The 19,335-nt window shown below is 59.9% G+C and overlaps 2 protein-coding genes across 5 annotated transcripts; one reads left to right on the top strand and one right to left on the bottom strand.

Annotated features, from left to right (window-relative positions):
- Window positions 1-1,013: 1,013 nt before the first annotated feature.
- On the bottom strand, window positions 1,014-7,004 carry LOC134728769 (uncharacterized). The gene is made up of 2 exons (XM_063595668.1): window positions 6,019-7,004; window positions 1,014-5,115 (listed from the first exon to the last, which is right to left on the bottom strand). The coding sequence occupies exon 2, from the start codon at window positions 3,740-3,742 to the stop codon at window positions 2,540-2,542; it is 1,203 nt and encodes a 400-aa protein (XP_063451738.1). The 5' UTR covers window positions 3,743-5,115; window positions 6,019-7,004; the 3' UTR covers window positions 1,014-2,539.
- PDCD1 (programmed cell death 1) lies at window positions 5,712-15,134 on the top strand. Of its 4 annotated transcripts, none has more exons than XM_055109328.2 (5): window positions 5,980-6,145; window positions 12,038-12,397; window positions 12,665-12,820; window positions 13,035-13,069; window positions 13,721-15,134. In XM_055109328.2, exons 1-5 carry the CDS (start codon window positions 6,070-6,072, stop codon window positions 13,958-13,960), a joined length of 867 nt encoding a protein of 288 aa, XP_054965303.1. In that variant the 5' UTR covers window positions 5,980-6,069; the 3' UTR covers window positions 13,961-15,134. The 4 variants fall into 4 exon arrangements, with proteins under 4 accessions (XP_054965306.1, XP_054965303.1, XP_054965304.2 ...); XM_055109329.2 differs by having other exon boundaries at window positions 5,993-6,145; window positions 13,724-15,134; XM_055109331.2 differs by lacking the exon at window positions 12,665-12,820 and having other exon boundaries at window positions 5,712-6,145; window positions 13,724-15,134.
- The last annotated feature ends 4,201 nt before the right edge of the window (window positions 15,135-19,335 follow it).

Here is a 19,335-nt window from a genome sequence, read left to right as displayed (position 1 = left end):
ACCACACCACACACCACACACACCACACACACCAAACACCACACATGCCACACACACACACCACACACTACACCACACACCACACACACTACACATACCACACACACACCACACAGCACGACACTACACACACCACACATACAACACACCACACACTACACCACACACCACACACACAACACACACCACACACAACACATACTGCACACACCACACACACACTACACCCACCACACACCACGTACACACTACACACACCACACACAAACGCACACTACACACACCAAACACCACACTACACCACACACCACGCACACTACACACACACTACACACATCACACCACACACAAACGCACACTACACACACCACACACTACACCACACACCACACATTATGCACATCACAGCTCACACACAACACAGCACACATACCACACACACTACACACAACAAACACATCACACAAACCACACACACAACACACTACACACACACCACACTCTACACACATCACACACAGCTCACACACAACACACACCACACACAGCACACACATATCACACACAAACACACACAGTACACACAGCACACATGCTACACACACAACACACACTACAACCACACACACTACACAGACACCACACACTACACACACCACACACCACGTACACTACACACAACACACATAACACATACTACATACAACACACAATATACATGAACAGAGATACACACCAACACACACAATACACATACCACATACAGTACACATAAACACACACACCTACACACACACATATACATGTACACACTGGGAGATTTAAAACATAAATTGACATTTAAACTACTAACCACATTCTAGAAAGTTTAGAAAACAGCAGGGGGGGGCTAGAAATCACCTGCCACCCCCCCCTTAACAAACAGCCCAACGATTTTTTTGTGTGTGTATAATAAATTGTGGAAATATCTCATTCAATTTTTAAAAAGTTTATTCTTAAATTGGGCAGATAAATTGGGTGTTATTTTTTAACTTCTGGGAAATGTTTCGAAAACAGGATAGAACAGAGAGTTTTTATTTGCAAACACTATTAACCATTTCCTGTTCCAACCTCAGAAATTGCTGTGAATCAGGCGCTGCCTCCCCACCGCGGTGCCCTTGGCCCGGCGGCTGCAGCATGGTTTCCACCCGGCCAGCCGGGCGCCGGGCGCCTCTCACTGCAGAAGCAGTTTCGGGATGGTCCTGCTGTTTCCAGCGCTTCCCCGGACCGTCCCTGCGCGGATGGAAACTTCCCACTGGCCCGAGCGAGCACGGGGATTCCCCTCCCCTCGCCACTTTCCATCGCTGCTGGCTCATGTTCCAGCACACGGGGCCCATCTCACCACTGCCGTGCGCCGGGCGCCATGCGTCATGACGTGCAGGCTCCTTGGAAACTGTAGGGTTTCTCTTCTCAGTCCAGGAGCATGGGAGGGCCCCCAGCGAGGGGAACCTTCTCCAGGCCCCTGAGAGCAAGGCCCCAGTCTCGGAAAGCAGTCCTAGATCCCCTGGCCTCCTGGGCGCCCTGGCCCACAGAGGGCTTCCGGGGCCTTTAGTCATAGTCACCAAGAACTGGAGTCCACCCAGACTCACTTAAACTGAAGAATGGCTGACTAAATTGTGGTGTGGTACGTACATCCACACCACAGCCTGGATGGCTCGGCACAGAGAGGAACGGGCTGCTGAAACACACGCGCTGGAGGCATCTCCAGGGAATCCCGGAAGGATGCGTACTGCACCTTCCCACGGCTGTCGCTGGAATGAAACAGTGATGGGGGTGGAGGACAGGCTCGTGGCCACCAGCAGGGAGGTGGGTGTATTGCCAAGGACACCCGGAGGACCCCGTGGTGATGGGGACGTTCTGCAGCTTCGCTGTCAGGGGACGCAGGAGCCTTCGCTTGTGCCCACATTGTGCAGCCTTTGATAGGCACACATTAGCCAGAAACGGGGACTCAGGATGGGATCGAGGTGTCACATCAAAGTCATTAACCTGGTTGTGATGTTGTACTGTGGTTTTCCAAACTGTTATCATTCAGAGAGCCTGAGCAGAGTGTATGAGGAAACATCTGTGTAATTTCTTACAACTGCAGGTAAATCTACAATTATCTCAATTGTAAATGATACAATACTCAACCAAAACATACAACCATCAGCCAGGTGTGGTGGCTCACGCCTGTAATCCCAACTCTTTGGGAGTCCAAGGTGGGAGAATTGCTGGAGGCCCGGAGTTTGAGACCAGCCTGGGTAACATAAAGAGACCTCCTCTGCCCCCACCCCAAATTCTACAAAAAAAAAAAATGTTAGATATGAGCTGGCCACGGGGTGCACGCCTGTGGTCCCAGCTACTCAGGAGGCTGAGGTCGGAGGATCACTTGAGCCCAGGAGGTCGAGGCTGCAGTGAGCCAAGATCACACCACTGCACTCCAGCCTGGGTGCAGAGCAAGACCCTGTCTCTAAAAGAAAATAAACAGACAAAAACCACATACAACTTTGCTTGTTGTAAATTATCTTTTAACTGAATGCCCTGGATTGAATCTGGCTGCTGCCATCCCAGGGCCAGTGATTTGGAGGGGGTATGACCCTCTGTGAGGAAGGAGCAGGCGGTGGGGGAAGGGCCTGGGTGTCCAGGTTCCCTGGGAAGGAAGGCTGAGAAAAGGAGATGGGGGAGGGGTGGGCAGGGGTGGGCAGGGCCGGCCAGCCAAGGGCCCCTTAGCCCCATCTACCCTGCTCCCCGGACTCCGCCTGCCTTTCCTCCTCGTGACAGAAGACAGTGGAAGCCTACTGGGTGGAAGGCACGGGCTTAGGATGTGTGTGGGAGGAAAGTGTGTGTGCTGGGGAGCATGTATGGGCGTTGTGTGTGTTGGAAATCGTGTGTTGGGGATTGTGTGTATATTGCAGATTTTGTATGTGTGTTGGGGATTGTGGTGTGTGGGTGTTGTAGATTGCGTGTTGGGGATTGTGTTGGGGATTGTGTATGTGTTGGGGATTGTGTGTGGGGGAGATTCTGTGTGTGTGCTGGGGATTGGGTGTGTTGGGGATTGTGTGTGTATTGGGAATTGTGTGTGTGTTGAGGATTGTGTGTGTTGGGGATTTTGTGTGTGTGTTGGGGATTCTGTGCATGTTGGGAGTTGTGTGTGAGTTGGGGACAATGTGTACAGAGGATTGTGTGTTGGAAATTTTGTGTGTGTGTTGGAAATTTTGTGTGTGTGTTGGGAATTTTGTGTATGTGTTGAGGACTGCGTGTATGTTGGGGATTGTGCATGTTGGGAATTTTGTGTGTGTGTTGAGAATTGTGTGTGAGGGAATTGTGTGTGTTTGAGATTGTGTGTGTATTGGGAATTGTGTTGAGGATTGTGTGTGTGTTGAGGATTGTGTGTGTTCTGAGGATTGTATGTGTTGGGAATTTTGTGTGTGTGTTGAGGATTGTGTGCAGGGGGATTGTGTGTGTTGGAGATTGTATGTGTTGGGAATTTTGTGTGTGTTGGGGACTGTGTATGTTTTGGGGATTGTGTGTGTTGGGAATTTTGTGTGTGTGTTGAGGATTGTGTGCGGGGGAATTGTGTGTGTTGGAGATTGTGTTGGGAATTTTGTGTGTGTGTTGAAGATTGTGTGCGGGGGGATTGTGTGTGTTGGAGATTGTGTGTGTGTTGGGGACTGTGTGTGTGTTGGGGACTGTGTGTGTTGGGGTGTGGTGTGTTGGAAATCATGTGTGTTGGGGACACTGTATGTGTTTGGGGGAGGGTGTCAATAAGTGGCCTGGAGTGTGATATTGGGGTGCAGGCTCCATGAGTCCCCACCCCACACCTGAGCCCTGGGACCGCCTATCTGCTTCGGGGTGGGGTCCCAGGACACTGTAGGTTCAGCCTACTAGTCCAGGCCCAATGCCCAATGCCTGCATCCCTGCAGGCCCTGTGCTCTCCAGGCTCAGACCCCTCGCAGCCTTGCAGACCCTCCCTGGGTCCACGTGTCTCTTTGCAGGTGCTCCAGCGAGTAGCAATGTGGAGAGACCATCAGGCAGCCCTGGCCTCAGGGGCCACAGTCCCCTGGCTCCACGCTGGGCCCACCCCACCAGGTCTCCTCTCCCATGGCCCAGGGGCCTTCAGTGGGACTGAGGGGAGGAGGGAAGGAGAGCGGGTGACAGGGAAGAACTGCAGGGAGAGAGGAGAGGGGTGGGAGAAGGAGAAGGAAGGAAGGGGCAGGATGGAAGCTGGGTTTCTCCCTGTGCCCACCCCCTACTCCAGGACACGTGTCCAAGCCCTGGCAGGTGGAATTTTGGGGGCAGGGCCTTGGTGGTGAGGAGACCTTCCAGGGGTCTGATAGCATCTCCCATCTCAGAGCCCACCTCCTGGGCCCAGCCTCCCCTCCAGCCCACACAGTGGCATTCCCAGTCCTCAGAGGACAGCTTCGTCCCACAAAGCTCAGAGCCTTGAGGAAGGCCCACTGCTGTCCTGGAACAGAGACAGCATTCAACAGAGGTTGGAACAAGGCTCTACAGGGCTGGGGGCAGAGGGAGGTTCTGTCCAGAATCTGCCTTCAGGACAAGTACAGCCAGCAGGGGCAGCTTAGCCACTTATCCACTGCCTGGGCGAGGCGCAGGGCTATGGAGGCACCTACCAACCAACAGTTCTCCAGCCCCAGAGCCCCAGCCCCTGGGGCACGAGGGTGGGCGTGCCAGGAGACAGTTGCTGCGGGCCACCTTAGCTGTCTGGCAGCACAGTGGGTGCTGCCAGGCTCCCTGGGGGCCCCCGCCAAGCCCACCTGGCCAGCTGGGCCCCCCCCACCTCCCCACCAAGCCACCCACACAGCCTCACATCTCTGAGACCCGGGAGTGGCCCTTTGTTCATAAACGAGAGCTTCCTCGCCGTGGCCGCGCCTCGCAGACATCATCTTTGATGCTCTTTTTCCACTGTTTCGGTGCTTTAATGTTTTCCCTTCAGAGCCGGGCCGAGTGTCTCTCGGAGCCAGGCAGCCGCGCCAGCTGTCAGGCGGTTTCTAGCCTCGCTTCGGTTATTTTAAGCTGATGAGCCTGACGCATCTCATCACTAATATCAGCAGTTTCATTTCTCCTGTTTTCCATTCGCTGTAATAAAATGCTCAGCACAGAATACAAGGAGATAAGCAAGCCGTTTCACAAACGCCGGGCCGCCAGCCAGGCCCAGGCACTGGACCCCCTGAACCACCCTACCCTGGCACGAGTGGGCTGGAGGGCAGGGCCCCGGGGAAGAAGGTCAAGGCTGGAAGGGGAGGTCAGCCTCACAGCCAGCCCCTGCCACCGCCCCGGCCCCCCGTCAGGCTGTTGCAGGCATCACACGGTGGAAAGATCTGGAACTGTGGCCATGGTGTGGGGCCATCCACAAGGTGGAAGCTTTGAGGGGGAGCCGATTGGCCATGGACAGTTGTCATTCAGTAGGGTCACCTGTGCCCCAGCGAAAGGGGATGGGCCAGGCACCTGCCCCCAGCAGGGGCAGAGGCTGTGGGCAGCCGGGAGGCTCCCAGAGGCTCCGACAGAATGGGAGTGGGGTCGAGCCCACCCCTCACTGCAGCCCAGGAACCTGAGCCCAGAGGGGGCCACCCACCTTCCCCAGGCAGGGAGGCCCGGCCCCCAGGGTGATGGGGGGACGGGGGAGGAGAAGGGCCTGCCCCCACCCGGCAGCCTCAGGAGGGGCAGCTCGGGCGGGATATGGAAAGAGGCCACAGCAGTGAGCAGAGACACAGAGGAGGAAGGGGCCCTGAGCTGGGGAGACCCCCACGGGGTAGGGCGTGGGGGCCATGGGCCCACCTCCTCCCCATCTCCTCTGTCTCCCTGTCTCTGTCTCTCTCTCCCTCCCCCACCCTCTCCCCAGTCCTACCCCCTCCTCACCCCTCCTCCCCCAGCACTGCTTCTGTCACTCCCGCCCACGTGGATGTGGAGGAAGAAGGGGCGGGAGCAAGGGGCGGGCACCCTCCCTTCAGCCTGACCTGGGACAGTTTCCCTTCCGCTCACCTCCGCCTGAGCAGTGGAGAAGGCGGCAGCTCTGGTGGGGCTGCTCCAGGCATGCAGATCCCACAGGCGCCCTGGCCAGTCGTCTGGGCGGTGCTACAACTGGGCTGGCGGCCAGGATGGTTCTTAGGTAGGTGGGGTCGGTGGTCAGGGGTCCCGGAGCCAGGGGTCTGGAGGGACCTTCCACCCTCAGTCCCTGGCAGGTCGGGGGGTGCTGAGGCAGGCCTGGCCCTGGCAGCCCAGGGGTCCCGGAGCCAGGGGTCTGGAGGGACCTTCCACCCTCAGTCCCTGGCAGGTCGGGGGGTGCTGAGGCGGGCCTGGCCCTGGCAGCCCAGGGGTCCCGGAGCCAGGGGTCTGGAGGAACCTTTCACTCTCAGTCCCTGGCAGGTCTGGGGGTGCTGTGGCGGGCCCAGCCTTGGCCCCCAGCTCTGCCCCTTACCCTGAGCTGTGTGGCTTTGGGCAGGTGACTGCCCAAAGTTTGGGCAGCTCGAACTCCTGGGTTCCTCTCTAGGCCCCAACTCCTCCCCTGGCCCAAGTCCCCTCTTTGCTCCTGGGCAGGCAGGACCTCTGTCCCCTCTCAGCCGGTCCTTGGGGCTGCGTGTTTCTGTAGAATGACGGGTCAGGCTGGCCAGAACCCCAAACCTTGGCCGTGGGGAGTCTGCGTGGCGGCTCTGCCTTGCCCAGGCATCCTTGGTCCTCACTCGAGTTTTCCTAAGGATGGGATGAGCCCCATGTGGGACTAACCTTGGCTTTACGACGTCAAAGTTTAGATGAGCTGGTGATATTTTTCTCATTATATCCAAAGTGTACCTGTTCGAGTAAGGACAGTTCTTCTGTCTCCAGGATCCCTCCTGGGTGGGGATTGTGCCCGCCTGGGTCTCTGCCCAGATTCCAGGGCTCTCCCCGAGCCCTGTTCAGACCATCCATGGGGGAGGCCTTGGCCTCACTCTCCCGGATCGAGGAGAGAGGGAGCCTCTTCCTGGGCTGCCCGTGACCCTGGGGCCTCTGTGTCCACTGTGACCACAGCCCACTCCTGGACCCTCTGTGCCCGGCTGGCTCTCTGTGCCCAGCCAGCCTGCACCTGGGGATGCCAAGGCCTGGGGAGGGTGGTTTCACCCAGGCCAAGCCTAAGACAGTCCCTCTGGGCCCTGCTGGGTACCGGGGTGTGACACCACTGGGAGGACAAGATGAGGAGCACCCCTGGGGCCGCCCTGACACCCCCTCGAGGCTCCTGTTCTGGGGGTCCTGGTGCCCCTTCACTGTGGCAGGCGACTGGGGGTTCCCCACCTCGGCCCCTCTCCTGGGGCCTGCTCCCCGGCACCTGAGGCAGCATCCTTGTCGAGGCCCTGCCTTTCTGCCTCAGCGCCACCTCTTAAGGGAGGCCCGTGGGTCACTCAGGACTCAGAACTGGAGATGCTGGACAAAAGGCAAAGAGCAAAGGGCCAAAAGGCATCCCAGGGAGACGACTGCAGGGGAACCAGAGGGCAGAGGGGCGCTCGTCACAGGGGAGGAGGAGCTGAGTGAGGCAGGAGGGGAGCCGAGCCTCTCCCCCGTGTCCCGGCTCTTCAGGCACGTCCTTGAGACACCACCCTCCCCGACCCAGGCGGGAAAGATAAGAGCAAGGTGTCTGCAGCCAGACACTCATGCCTCAGGTGCCCGCGCTTGTGCCGGACAAGACTCTCACAGGTGGCATAACTCGGTTTCCCCACCGGTAACACTCAGCACAGGGCACTCAGCAAGGCGCAGTGGGCATGACTGGGGTCCTGTGTGTCCTGACCCAGATGTGGCCACCCCGGCTGCAGTGGTCTCCATTCCAGGATGCCTCTTTTCCCTCCTGATCTATTCACTGCGTTTGCCAATCGGTCATTCCCGGGGTCACCACTCCCACCTCAGGTGTGTGTTTCCCTTGTGTTTTATGGGATATCCCCAACCCGGCTGCTTATTGGCCCCGTCCGAGGGCAGGAGCATAAATAAGAGCCTCTGCTTTGGCGTGGGACCACTGTGAGCTCCAGTCAGCGCTGCCACTGCTGAGCTCTGGGCCTTTGACAGGACTTGGCCCCTTACTGACTTCTCCGTGTGCTTTGCGTCATGGGTGAGGACGCCTCCTGGCAAGGCTGCGTCCTGAGGATTAAATCGGGTCATCTGTGAAAACTGCCCAGCCCAGCCCCTGACACTTTTTTGTTTGTTTCTTTTAGTGACAGGGTCTTGCTCTGTCACCCAGGCTGGAGTGCAGTGGTGTGATCTCGGCTCACTCGACCTCCGGGGCTCAAGCAATTCTCCCACCTCTGCCTCCAGAGTAGCTGGGACTATAGGCACGTGCCACCCTGCCAGGCTGATTTCTTCCATTCTTTTTAGAGACAGGGTCTCGCTATGTTCCCCAGGCTGGGCTCAAATGGTCCTCCCACCTCAGCCTCCCCAAGTACTGGGATTACAGGCATAAGCCACTGCATCTGGCCTCCATGACACATATTTTTAAAGTCTGATTTTTAAAGTCAAACTTTTGAAGTCAGATTTTAAACCGACTATTTTGAAAAATATACAAAAAAGTTTAAAAACAATGAATATCCCTCACCTAGGATCAATAACTAAGAATATTGACACATTTGCTTTGGGGACTGGGCGGCTGGAGCTGCCATAACAAAGCTCCGCCGACCGAGTGGCTTTTAAACAGAGCCTGCCCTCTCGCCGACCGAGGGCTGGACGTGCAGGATAGAGCTCCGCAGGGTCGGCTCCCCTGTGCTCTGAGGGGCTCTGCTCAGCCTCTCCCGGCTGTGGCTTAAAAACAGAGCCTGTCCTCCCGCCGTGGGGGGCTGGACATGCAGGACCGAGGGGCCACAGGGTCGGCTCCCTGTGCTCCGAGAGGGCTCTGCTCAGCTTCTCCTGGCTGGGGGGTTTTGTGGCCACCCTCTGTGTTCCTGGGTTCAGAAGCATCCCCCAGGCTCTGCCTTCATCTCTGCACGGGTGACTCTGTACAGGAAGCCAGGCCTGCTGGTCAATGCCCACCCAGCCCTCTGCCCTCATCTTACCTAGTCCCAGCTGCCGTCACCCTATTCCTAATAAGGCCGCCTTCTGAGGTCACGGGGTTAGGACTTCCGCACAGGAATTTGTGGGGACACGGTTCGGCCCACAGCCCTTCCCACCTCCACACACACACACGACTGTGAGGAGTTGGAAGATCCCACTCCTCACCCCTGCCAGGTCCTCTAGGGACAAGCTCGCTGTCCTCATCCCAGCACAGCCCGTGGGACGGTTTCCTTGTCCCTAATGGGACCACGGTCAGAGATGCCGGGTCTGGTCTGGGCCAGCAGGTTCCTCCGCCCGGGGCAGGCAGCCTTCTTCTGTGCGCTTCTGGAAAGCAATGTCCTGTAATGCGGTCTCTCTGCGGGAGCACCCCCACCGCCACCTCACAGGCCTGTTCCACAGCCCCGGGATGGGCTCTGTCTCCCTCCTGACCCTGCATAGGGCACAGCCCTCTCTCATCAACCCACGATCCTACGTGGATCCAAGAGGGAGCACCTGGGGAAACAATGGAATCCCATAGAAACACCCCAAATCTAACTTGACCCAGGACCAGCCAGTGGTCACTTCTGAATATTCACATTCCTAGTAGACACTACCAGCCAAGGGAGGCCAGGAAGCCTTCCTGGAGGAGGTGGCCTGAGGACTGGGGTGAGGCAGGCCCTGCGTGGGGGTCGCCACCCAGCACCCCCACACTGGGTGGGAGCCAGTCTCTGAGACTGGCTGGGGGAAGTAGGAGAGGGGGCTGCTTGAACTGCAGACACCGAGGTCTAGCCCCCACCCCACCCAGCCAGTTGGTGGAGGCAGGGGAGGCCGAGGGGCCCAGCTGGACCTGCTCCCCGGGGTGGATTCCAAAATAGGGGGGTTGGGGGGGTGCGGCACAGGAGCCCAGGGTCCTGGCTTGAGGCCCAGTGGCTGAGGGCTGGTGCAAGCCAGACAGGAAAAGGGTTGAGCCTGTCAGCGCCAGCACAGATCAAGTCAGGAGCAGGTCCCTCCACCAATGTGTGCAAATAAATAGCAGCTAAGTTTCTAGTTACAAGAACAATGCACAGATGGTCCCAGGGACATTGCGGTGTGGACACGCAGCGGCCATTGTCCTGTCGCCAGCACCTCGCCCTACAGCTGGGGGGTCCCTTAGCACTTCCTAGCCATGCAGGGTCCTTGCTCACAGTACCCGTGATGACTTCTGTTCCTCACCTGCCTGTCTGTCCCGACAGCTGCATGCAGCCCTGGCCTGGGAGATGGAGACCCCGAGGGGCTGCCTGCGGTGGTGGGGTCCCTGGGTCCCCACTGCATTCCCAGAAACCCAGAGGGCAGGGCATTTCCCCTGCTCTGTGCCGACTCCACCCAGCCCCAGCCTAGGCCCAGTAAGGGCTGCAGCCCACCCTGTCCCAGGCTGCCTCCCAGGAGCCCTCTTGGCCCTGATGCCAGAAGCCCATCTTCTTCCATTCAGGCAGGTCTCTGAGTGCCCTGGCCTGGCTGCCCGCTGGCCCTGAGAGTCACACTACCCCACAGCCCTCCTTGGTCAAAATCCACTCTGGAGTGGCTGGAAGATTCCCAGGGCCCACCCTGCACACGCCTATGCAGGGAGCTTCCCCTGGCCGGCCGGCAGACAAGGGCGGTCTCAGAGAGGGGGCTCACCTCAGCAGCCCCTTGTGTAGCTGGCCCTCGCCCCTGCCACCTCTGGGAACACCACCAGGAAGCTGGGGGACAGGCACGCAGGTGAAGGAGGCGAGCGCTTGTCAGCCGGGAGGCCATGGGCACAGAGGGAACAGGGACACCCTGGGTGGCCTCAAGGTCACTTCAAACCCCTCACTCGTCCCCTGGGAGGGTGCCCAGTGAGGTTGGCACTAGGAGTTGGTCCTGGTCACATGACAGACCCACCCACCTCTGGTGTCCAGCCAGCACGCCGTGGGCCAGCCTGGCTGCAGGGACACGAGGGCAGCAGCCCCCTCCTCCTCTGAGCTGGTTGCTCCTCGAGTCATCACCACCGCCTGCCACGGAGGCCGCCCGTCCCAGGAAGCAGAGGGACCGCAGCTGTGGCAACCAGGGCCTGGTCTCTGTATCACCTCGCTGGGGGGCCGTGCCCAGGCCTGAGACGGAACTGAGTGACAGTGCACTGGGTCTGACAGTGCGGGGCTGGCGCCATGTTTGGGGAACCCTGTGGCATGGGACATGTGAGTGAGCCGGGAAAATCACCCCGTTGCATGGCATCTCGGGCCTGGATCTTAAGCGCCTGTGTTGGTGCCTCTGCCTGGCGGAAGAGCCGCGACCTCCACGTTGCCATGCGGGTGTCCCAGGCCCTGGCCCTGGCAGGCATATGTTTCAGGAGGTCCTTGTCTTGGGAGCCCAGGGTCGGGGGCCCCGTGTCTGTGCACATCCGAGTCAATGGCCCATCTCGTCTCTGAAGCATCTTTGCTGTGAGCTCTAGTCCCCACTGTCTTGCTGGAAAATGTGGAGGCCCCACTGCCCAGGGCAGCAATGCCCATACCGCGTGGTCCCAGCTCCGAGCTTGTCCTGAAAAGGGGGCAAAGACTGGACCCTGAGCCTGCCAAGGGGCCACACTCCTCCCAGGGCTGGGGTCTCCATGGGCAGCCCCCCACCCACCCAGACCAGTTACACTCCCCTGTGCCAGAGCAGTGCAGACAGGACCAGGCCAGGATGCCCAAGGGTCAGGGGCTGGGGATGGGTAGCCCCCAAACAGCCCTTTCTGGGGGACTGGCCTCAACGGGGAAGGGGGTGAAGGCTCTTAGTAGGAAATCAGGGAGACCCAAGTCAGAGCCAGGCGCTGTGCAGAAGCTGCAGCCTCACGTAGAGGGAAGAGGCTCTGCAGTGGAGGCCAGTGCCCATCCCCAGGTGGCAGAGGCCCCAGCAGAGACTTCTCAACGACATTCCAGCTGGGGTGGCCCTTCCAGAGCCCTTGCTGCCCAAGGGATGTGAGCAGGTGGCCGGGGAGGCTTTGTGGGGCCGCCCAGCCCCTTCATCACCTCTCTCCATCTCTCAGATTCCCCGGACAGGCCCTGGAACCCCCCCACCTTCTCCCCAGCCCTGCTCGTGGTGGCCGAAGGGGACAACGCCACCTTCACCTGCAGCTTCTCCAACACATCGGAGAGCTTCGTGCTAAACTGGTACCGCATGAGCCCCAGCAACCAGACGGACAAGCTGGCCGCCTTCCCCGAGGACCGCAGCCAGCCCGGCCAGGACTGCCGCTTCCGCGTCACACAACTGCCCAACGGGCGTGACTTCCACATGAGCGTGGTCAGGGCCCGGCGCAATGACAGCGGCACCTACCTCTGCGGGGCCATCTCCCTGGCCCCCAAGGCGCAGATCAAAGAGAGCCTGCGGGCAGAGCTCAGGGTGACAGGTGCGGCCTCGGAGGCCCCGGGGCAGGGGTGAGCTGAGCCGGTCCTGGGGTGGGTGTCCCCTCCTGCACAGGATCAGAAGCTCCAGGGTCGTAGGGCAGGGACCCCCCAGCTCCAGTCCAGGGCTCTGTCCTGCACCTGGGGAATGGTGACCGGCATCTCTGTCCTCTCGCTCTGGAAGCACCCTAGCCCCTCTAGTCTGCCCTCACCCCTGCCCCTGACCCTCCACCCTGACCCCGTCCTAACCCCTGACCTTTGTGCCCTTCCAGAGAGAAGGGCAGAAGTGCCCACAGCCCACCCCAGCCCCTCACCCAGGCCAGCCGGCCAGTTCCAAACCCTGGTGGTTGGTGTCGTGGGCGGCCTGCTGGGCAGCCTGGTGCTGCTAGTCTGGGTCCTGGCCATCATCTGCTCCCGGGCCTCACGAGGTAACGTCATCCCAGCCCCTCGGCCTGCCCTGCCCTAACCCTGCTGGCGGCCCTCACTCCCGCCTCCCCTCCCTCCACCCTTCCCACACCCCACCCCACCTCCCCCCATCTCCCCCCCAGGCTAAGTCCCTGATGAAGGCCCCTGGACTAAGACCCCCCACCTGGGAGCACGGCTCAGGGTCGGCCTGGTGACCCCAAGTGTGTTTCTCTGCAGGGACAATAGGAGCCAGGCGCACCGGCCAGCCCCTGGTGAGTCTCACTCTTTTCCTGCATGATCCACTGTGCCTTCCTTCCTGGGTGGGCAGAGGTGGAAGGACAGGCTGGGACCACATGGCCTGCGGGACTCACATTCTATTATAGCCAGGACCCTACCTCCCCAGCCCCCAGGCAGCAACCTCAATCCCTAAAGCCACGATCTGGGGCCCCAGCCCACCTGCAGTCTCCGGGGGTGACTGGCCCACATGTGTGCCTGCCTGCGGTCTCCAGGGGTGCCTGGCCCACGCGTGTGCCCGCCTGCGGTCTCTGGGGGTGCCCGGCCCACATATGTGCCTGCCTGCGGTCTCCAGGGGTGCCAGACCCATGCGTGTGCCTGCCTGCGAGGGCGTGGGGTGGGCTTGGTCATTTCTTATCTTACATTGGAGACAGGAGAGCTTGAAAAGTCACATTTTGGAATCCTAAATATGCAAGAATGCCAGGGACATTTCAGAGGGGGACATTGAGCCAGAGAGGAGGGGTGGTGTCCCCAGATCACACAGAGGGCAGTGGTGGGACAGCTCAGGGTAAGCGGCTCTTAGTGGGGGGCCCAGGTTCGGTGCCGGTACTGCAGCCAGGCTGTGGAGCCGCGGGCCTCCTTCCTGCGGTGGGCCGTGGGGCTGACTCCCTCTCCCTTTCTCCTGAAAGAAGGAGGACCCCTCAGCCGTGCCTGTGTTCTCTGTGGACTATGGGGAGCTGGATTTCCAGTGGCGAGAGAAGACCCCGGAGCCCCCCGTGCCCTGTGTCCCTGAGCAGACGGAGTATGCCACCATCGTCTTTCCTAGCGGAATGGGCACCTCATCCCCCGCCCGCAGGGGCTCAGCCGACGGCCCTCGGAGTCCCCGGCCACTGAGGCCTGAGGATGGACACTGCTCTTGGCCCCTCTGACCGGCTTCCTTGGCCACCAGTGTTCTGCAGACCCTCCACCATGAGCCCGGGTCAGCGCTTTTCCTCAGGAGAAGCAGGCAGGGTGCAGGCCATTGCAGGCCGTCCAGGGGCTGAGCTGCCTGGGGGCGACGGGGGCTCCAGCCTGCACCTGCACCAGGCACAGCCCCACCACAGGACTCATGTCTCAATGCCCTCAGTGAGCCCAGGCAGCAGGTGTCACCGTCCCCTACAGGGAGGGCCAGATGCAGTCACTGCTTCAGGTCCTGCCGGCACAGAGCTGCCTGCGTCCAGCTCCCTGAATCTCTGCTGCTGCTGCTGCTGCTGCTGCTGCTGCCTGCGGCCCGGGGCTGAAGGCGCCGTGGCCCTGCCTGACGCCCTGGATCCTCCCGCCTGAACTTGGAGGCTGGTTGGAGACGGCCTTGGAGCAGCCAAGGTGCCCCTGGCAGTGGCATCCCGAGACACCCTGGACGCAGGGCCCAAGACTGGGCACAGGGGTGGGAGGTGCATGGGGCTGGGGACTCCCCAGGAGTTATCTGCTCCCCGCAGGCCTAGAGAAGTTTCAGGGAAGGTCAGAAGAGCTCCTGGCTGTGGTGGGCAGGGCAGGAAACCCCTCCACCTTTACACATGCCCAAGCAGCACCTCAGGCCCTTTGTGGGGCAGGGAAGCTGAGGCAGTAAGAGGGCAGGCAGAGCTGGAGGCCTTTCAGGCCCAGCCAGCACTCTGGCCTCCTGCCGCCGCATTCCACCCCAGCCCCTCACACCACTCAGGAGAGGGACATCCTACGGTCCCAAGGTCAGGAGGGCAGGGCTGGGGCTGACTCAGGCCCCTCCCAGCTGTGGCCACCTGGGTGTTGAGAGGGCAGAAGTGCAGGCACCTAGGGCCCCCCATTTGCCCACCCTGGGAGCTCTCCTTGGAACCCATTCCTGAAATTATTTAAAGGGGTTGGCCGGGCTCCCACCAGGGCCTGGGTGGGAAGGTACAGGCGTTCCCCCGGGGCCTAGTACCCCCGCCGCGGCCTATCCACTCCTCACATCCACACACTGCACCCCCACTCCTGGGGCAGGGCCACCAGCATCCAGGCGGCCAGCAGGCACCTGAGTGGCTGGGACAAGGGAGCCCCCTTCCCTGTGGTTCTATTATATTATAATTATAATTAAATATGAGAGCATGCTAAGGAGTTCTGTCCTGTCCGGTGGCTGTGGGGGCAGTGGGCAGGAGGGAGGGAGGCCTCCAGGGAGGGGCAAGGCTGCAGCCAGGCTGAGGCTGCGTGTGGAGGGTGCTGGCGGCTCCCCTGGATCCTGGCCTGAGTCAGGCCTTTCCCTCGCTGTCCCAGAAACACGCAGGCCCTCCTCGCCCTGTTTGCCCCACTCACACATAGAGCCCTCCGGTGAAAAATTCCTCCAACATCACGGGGCTGGGGACACCATCTTCCCCAAGCCCAGGCCTTTTAGGGGGGTCCCACGGCCCCCTGGCCCCAGGCTTCCTGGCCAGGCATGGGTGTCCCTGAGTGACTGTACCTGCTCCATAGCCCCCATGTCCCCATGCCTACCAGTCCCTCCGGGCAGGGGTGGTACCTGGTGCCAGGGCGTCCACAGCGGGGTGGGAGGGCTGCCCTGGGCTATGAGGGACACAGCATCTGCGGGTCCCTCCCCAAGTACACAGGGTGGGGGCAGCGGGGGAGGCGGGGTCACGTCTGCTGGAGCCCTATCACCCTGCTGGGGTCCTTGGCAGCTAGCAGCAGGGACGGTGCAGGGAACGGAGCCCTGCCAGGCCCTCGGGCGCCGCAGCCACACACCCACTGACACCCCGGGGCTCATTCTCTGCTTGCCATCCTGGAGCCCAGTCCTGGACCCCATGCCTGTGTCAGGGACAGGCACAGAGACCTCGCAGCTCTGGGAACTCCCGGTGAGATCCGGCAGATCAGGCCTGGCAGGGAACGCTGCCCGGGGGCTCTGCACATGATGTGGGTTTCCATCCGCAAAACCTGATAGGTCCCAGGGAAAATGACCACAGGCAATGAGAAAGCCGTAGAGTGCTGCCTGTGAGATCAGCGTCCAGAACTCACGGCTCTCAAACACCCACTCACAGCGCAGCGCGCCAGCATCCAGAACTCACGGCTCTCATACACCCATTCACAGCACAGCACGCCAGCGTCCAGAATTCACGGCTCTCATACACCCATTCACCCCATTCACAGCGCAGTGCGCCAGCATCCAGAACTCACGGCTCTCATTCATCCATTGACAGCGCAGCGCGCCAGCATCCAGAACTCAAGGCTCTCAAACACCCACTCACAGCGCAGCGCGCCAGCATCCAGAACTCAAGGCTCTCATACACCCATTCACAGCGCAGCGCGCCAGCGTCCAGAATTCACGGCTCTCATACACCCATTCACCCCATTCACAGCACAGTGCGCTAGGAGATGGAGTGGCGGGCGATGTTTCATCTAGGACAGCAAGAGAGAAGATGCTCCCGGCATAAACCTAGCCAGAAACGTGGGAAAGCTGCCGCAGAGGCTGAACTCAATCAAAGGCACCCTGACCCCCAGGCCCCGAAGAGGTGCCACAGCTGCAAACATGCACGTTCTTCCGATACAATTTGTAAATTTAATACGATCCCAGTAAAAACCACAGTTCTGGAACTACCATGCTCACATGGAAAAATTAACAAGCAAGTAACAGCCAAAAAAAACCATGAAAAGAAAGTGAAAGAGGACCAGCTTTATGAGCTCAGGGGAAACTTACTGTAATGAAAACAGGGTGGGATAAGCACCAGAAGACACAGGAACAGGCCCAGTCCCTGCGACCCAAATCAGTGAGGGAAAAACGACTTTTTAACCAACTGCCCAGGGATAGGGATAGCCATCTGGAAAAGTATTAAGTTAGACTCATATGCACAAAATCCCAAATGCAGCAGAGAGAAAAGCATAAAAAAAGAACCCTGGCCGGGCGTGGTGGCTCACGCCTGTGATCCCAGCACTTTGGGAGGTCGAGGCGGGTGGATCACAAGGTCAGGAGATTGAGACCATCCTGGCTAACACGGTGAAACCCTGTCTCTACTAAAAATACAAAAAATTAGCCCGGCATGGTGGCGGGCACCTGTGGTCCCAGCTACTCAGGAGGCTGAGGCAGGAGAATGGCGTGAACCCGGGAGGCGGAGCTTGCAGTGAGCCGAGATCATGCCACTGCACTCCAGCCTGGGCGACAGAGCAAGACTCCGTCTCAAAAAAGAAAAAAAAAAGGAACCCTACAAGAAACAAGAAACCGTGGGTGCATTCTTACAGTGTGGGAGGGGAAGGCATTCCCAATGAATAAAGGACATCAGGCAACAATTAAAGAGAAGACTGATACACTGAACTCCATATATTGGAAAACAAAAAACTTTAGCTTGGCAAAAAAAATCATAAACAAACTGAGGGAAAATGTTTGCACCACCACAAAAGAGCGAATATGCCAGTCGTAGGAAGATCTAAGAGTCTGGAAAAAGCAAGGTCAAAAGTACACGAGAAAGTGCAGGAGACATAACCCAACAGCTCAGAGAAAATGTGTGTGCGTGAGCCTGTGTGTGCACGTGTCTACACGTGTGTGGACATATGTGTGCATACAAATGTGTGTATGTACATACACAGGGGTATGTGTGTGGGTGTGTGTGTACAGGTGTGCGGACGTGTGTATCTACAATATATGTATATACGGCAGTGCATGCGTGCATACCCATATCCCTTAAACAATGAAAGGTTGTTCAGTTTCTCTCAACAAGATACAAGTTGAAACTACATCCACCAGGCTGACAGAGCTCTGACAACGGTGCGGCTGTTGGCGAGGCAGCAGGGAGCAGGCCTGAGGGGCTGGCGGGGAAGCCGAGCTGGAGACGCACCGGTGCTGTCTGGTAAGCGGTGGGCACCTGCCCTTTGCCCCCTCAACCCCCGTCCTCATAGAAACACTTCCCAGAGGTCACCGGCAAACATGTGCAGACGCAGAGCCCACGAGCTCAGGGCGCTGGCTCGGCAACGGCAAAGCCGTCCAAAGCCGGCCGGGGGCTTGAGCCCGCCCTGGAGTCTCCATCAGCTGAGAGCTGGGGCAGCGGGAGCCGGGAGGAGGCTCAGGGCTCCCCACAGAGGGTCAGGTCACTCAAGACCATGAGGGGACACACGCGCAGGACAGAACAACTCGCTGTCCCCAACTTGCTGTCGTGTGAAAATGACAGGGCAGCAGTCTGAGCATCAAACGATGCCAAATTAAAATTAAAAACCTAACTGAGGCTTGGCACGGTGGCACTTTGGGAGGCCGAGGCGGGAGGGTCGCTTGAGCCCAGGAGTTTGAGACCAGCCTGGGCAGCAAAGTGAGATCCTGTCTCTACAGAAAAAATTTAAAATTAGCCAGGTGCGGTGGTCCCAGCTCCTCGGGAGGCTGAGGCGGGAGGATCCCTGGAGTCCCGGAGGTGGAGGCCGCAGTGAGCCACGATGGTGCCACTGACTCCAGCCTGGGCGACAGAGCAAGACCCTGTCAAAAAAAAAAAAAAAAAAAAAGCCTAATTGATTGACACACTTTGAGTATGTTAAAAAGAACATGAGCTCAGATCGATACTCACAAAAAGAGACAAGGCGGGCGGGGAGGGAGGAAGCGGTCGCTGTCCCCGGGCGGGCCAGGCGGGCGTCCGCGGTGTGTTGGCGGCTGAGAGAACGCGGCGCAGTCAGCACTTCGCCTCCCGCCTTCCCGGCAGGCCGCCCCGCGCCGCCGCGCACTCACTTTTTCCGTCCCTGGCTGGCCCCGGGCCTGTGTCGCCGCCTGGCTGCGGCTGCGCTCCCGCCCCACCCACGCGCCCCAGGCGGGTCGTCCCGGCCTCGCACAGCAGCGGCGGCGGCTTCAGGAGCGCCCTGGGTGTGGCCGGGCCTCGGGGCTCCCGGGGGACAGTGCTGGGAGGAGGCCAGGGCGCGTGGGATCCAGAGCGACAGAGGCGCGGCCCCGCCCCGTGTCCCAGGGCCCTGAGCCCGGCCAGCTCCACCCACCCCCGCGCCCCCGCGCCCCCGCGCGCCGCCCCCACTCCTGCGCCCCACCCCACCCCCGCCCACACCGGCCGGGTCTACGGAGTGCGTGGGCGTTGGACGCCTTACTCTGCACGGGGGACCGCGGGTCCTGTGGGCCTGGTGGATGGAGCCCAGTGTCCTTGGAATTGGGCGGGGTGGGGGGAGTCTGCCCAGGGCTTCCAGCAGGAGCGAAGGTGAGCAGGGGGGCCTCTGAAAGGGAACCCACCCTCGGGCTACAGGAGACAGGGCTGGCGATCTGGGTGCAGCGCCAAGGCCCTGGGGGCTGGTGGGGCCGCACGAGGGGCTGCGGTGTGAGTCCTGGTGGTCTCTGCCCTCGTGCCTCAGGGCT

This window comes from Pan paniscus, chromosome 13 (genome assembly GCF_029289425.2).
Source record: "Pan paniscus chromosome 13, NHGRI_mPanPan1-v2.0_pri, whole genome shotgun sequence".
Lineage (NCBI taxonomy): Eukaryota > Metazoa > Chordata > Mammalia > Primates > Hominidae > Pan > Pan paniscus.
This window is presented reverse-complemented; position numbering and strand designations above follow the sequence as displayed.

What these genes read in the sequence shown, in the direction of transcription:
- PDCD1 (XM_055109331.2), top strand. Translation starts at nt 5,716, where the DNA reads ATGGAAAGAGGCCACAGCAGTGAGCAGAGACACAGAGGAGGAAGGGGC. An exon ending in GGCAGAGCTCAGGGTGACAG is followed by an intron (nt 12,398 to 13,034) that starts GTGCGGCCTCGG and finishes GTTTCTCTGCAG; the next exon opens with GGACAATAGGAGCCAGGCGC. An exon ending in GGCGCACCGGCCAGCCCCTG is followed by an intron (nt 13,070 to 13,723) that starts GTGAGTCTCACT and finishes TCCTGAAAGAAG; the next exon opens with GAGGACCCCTCAGCCGTGCC.
- LOC134728769 (XM_063595668.1), bottom strand. Translation starts at nt 3,742, where the DNA reads ATGATTTCCAACACACCACACCCCAACACACACAGTCCCCAACACACA.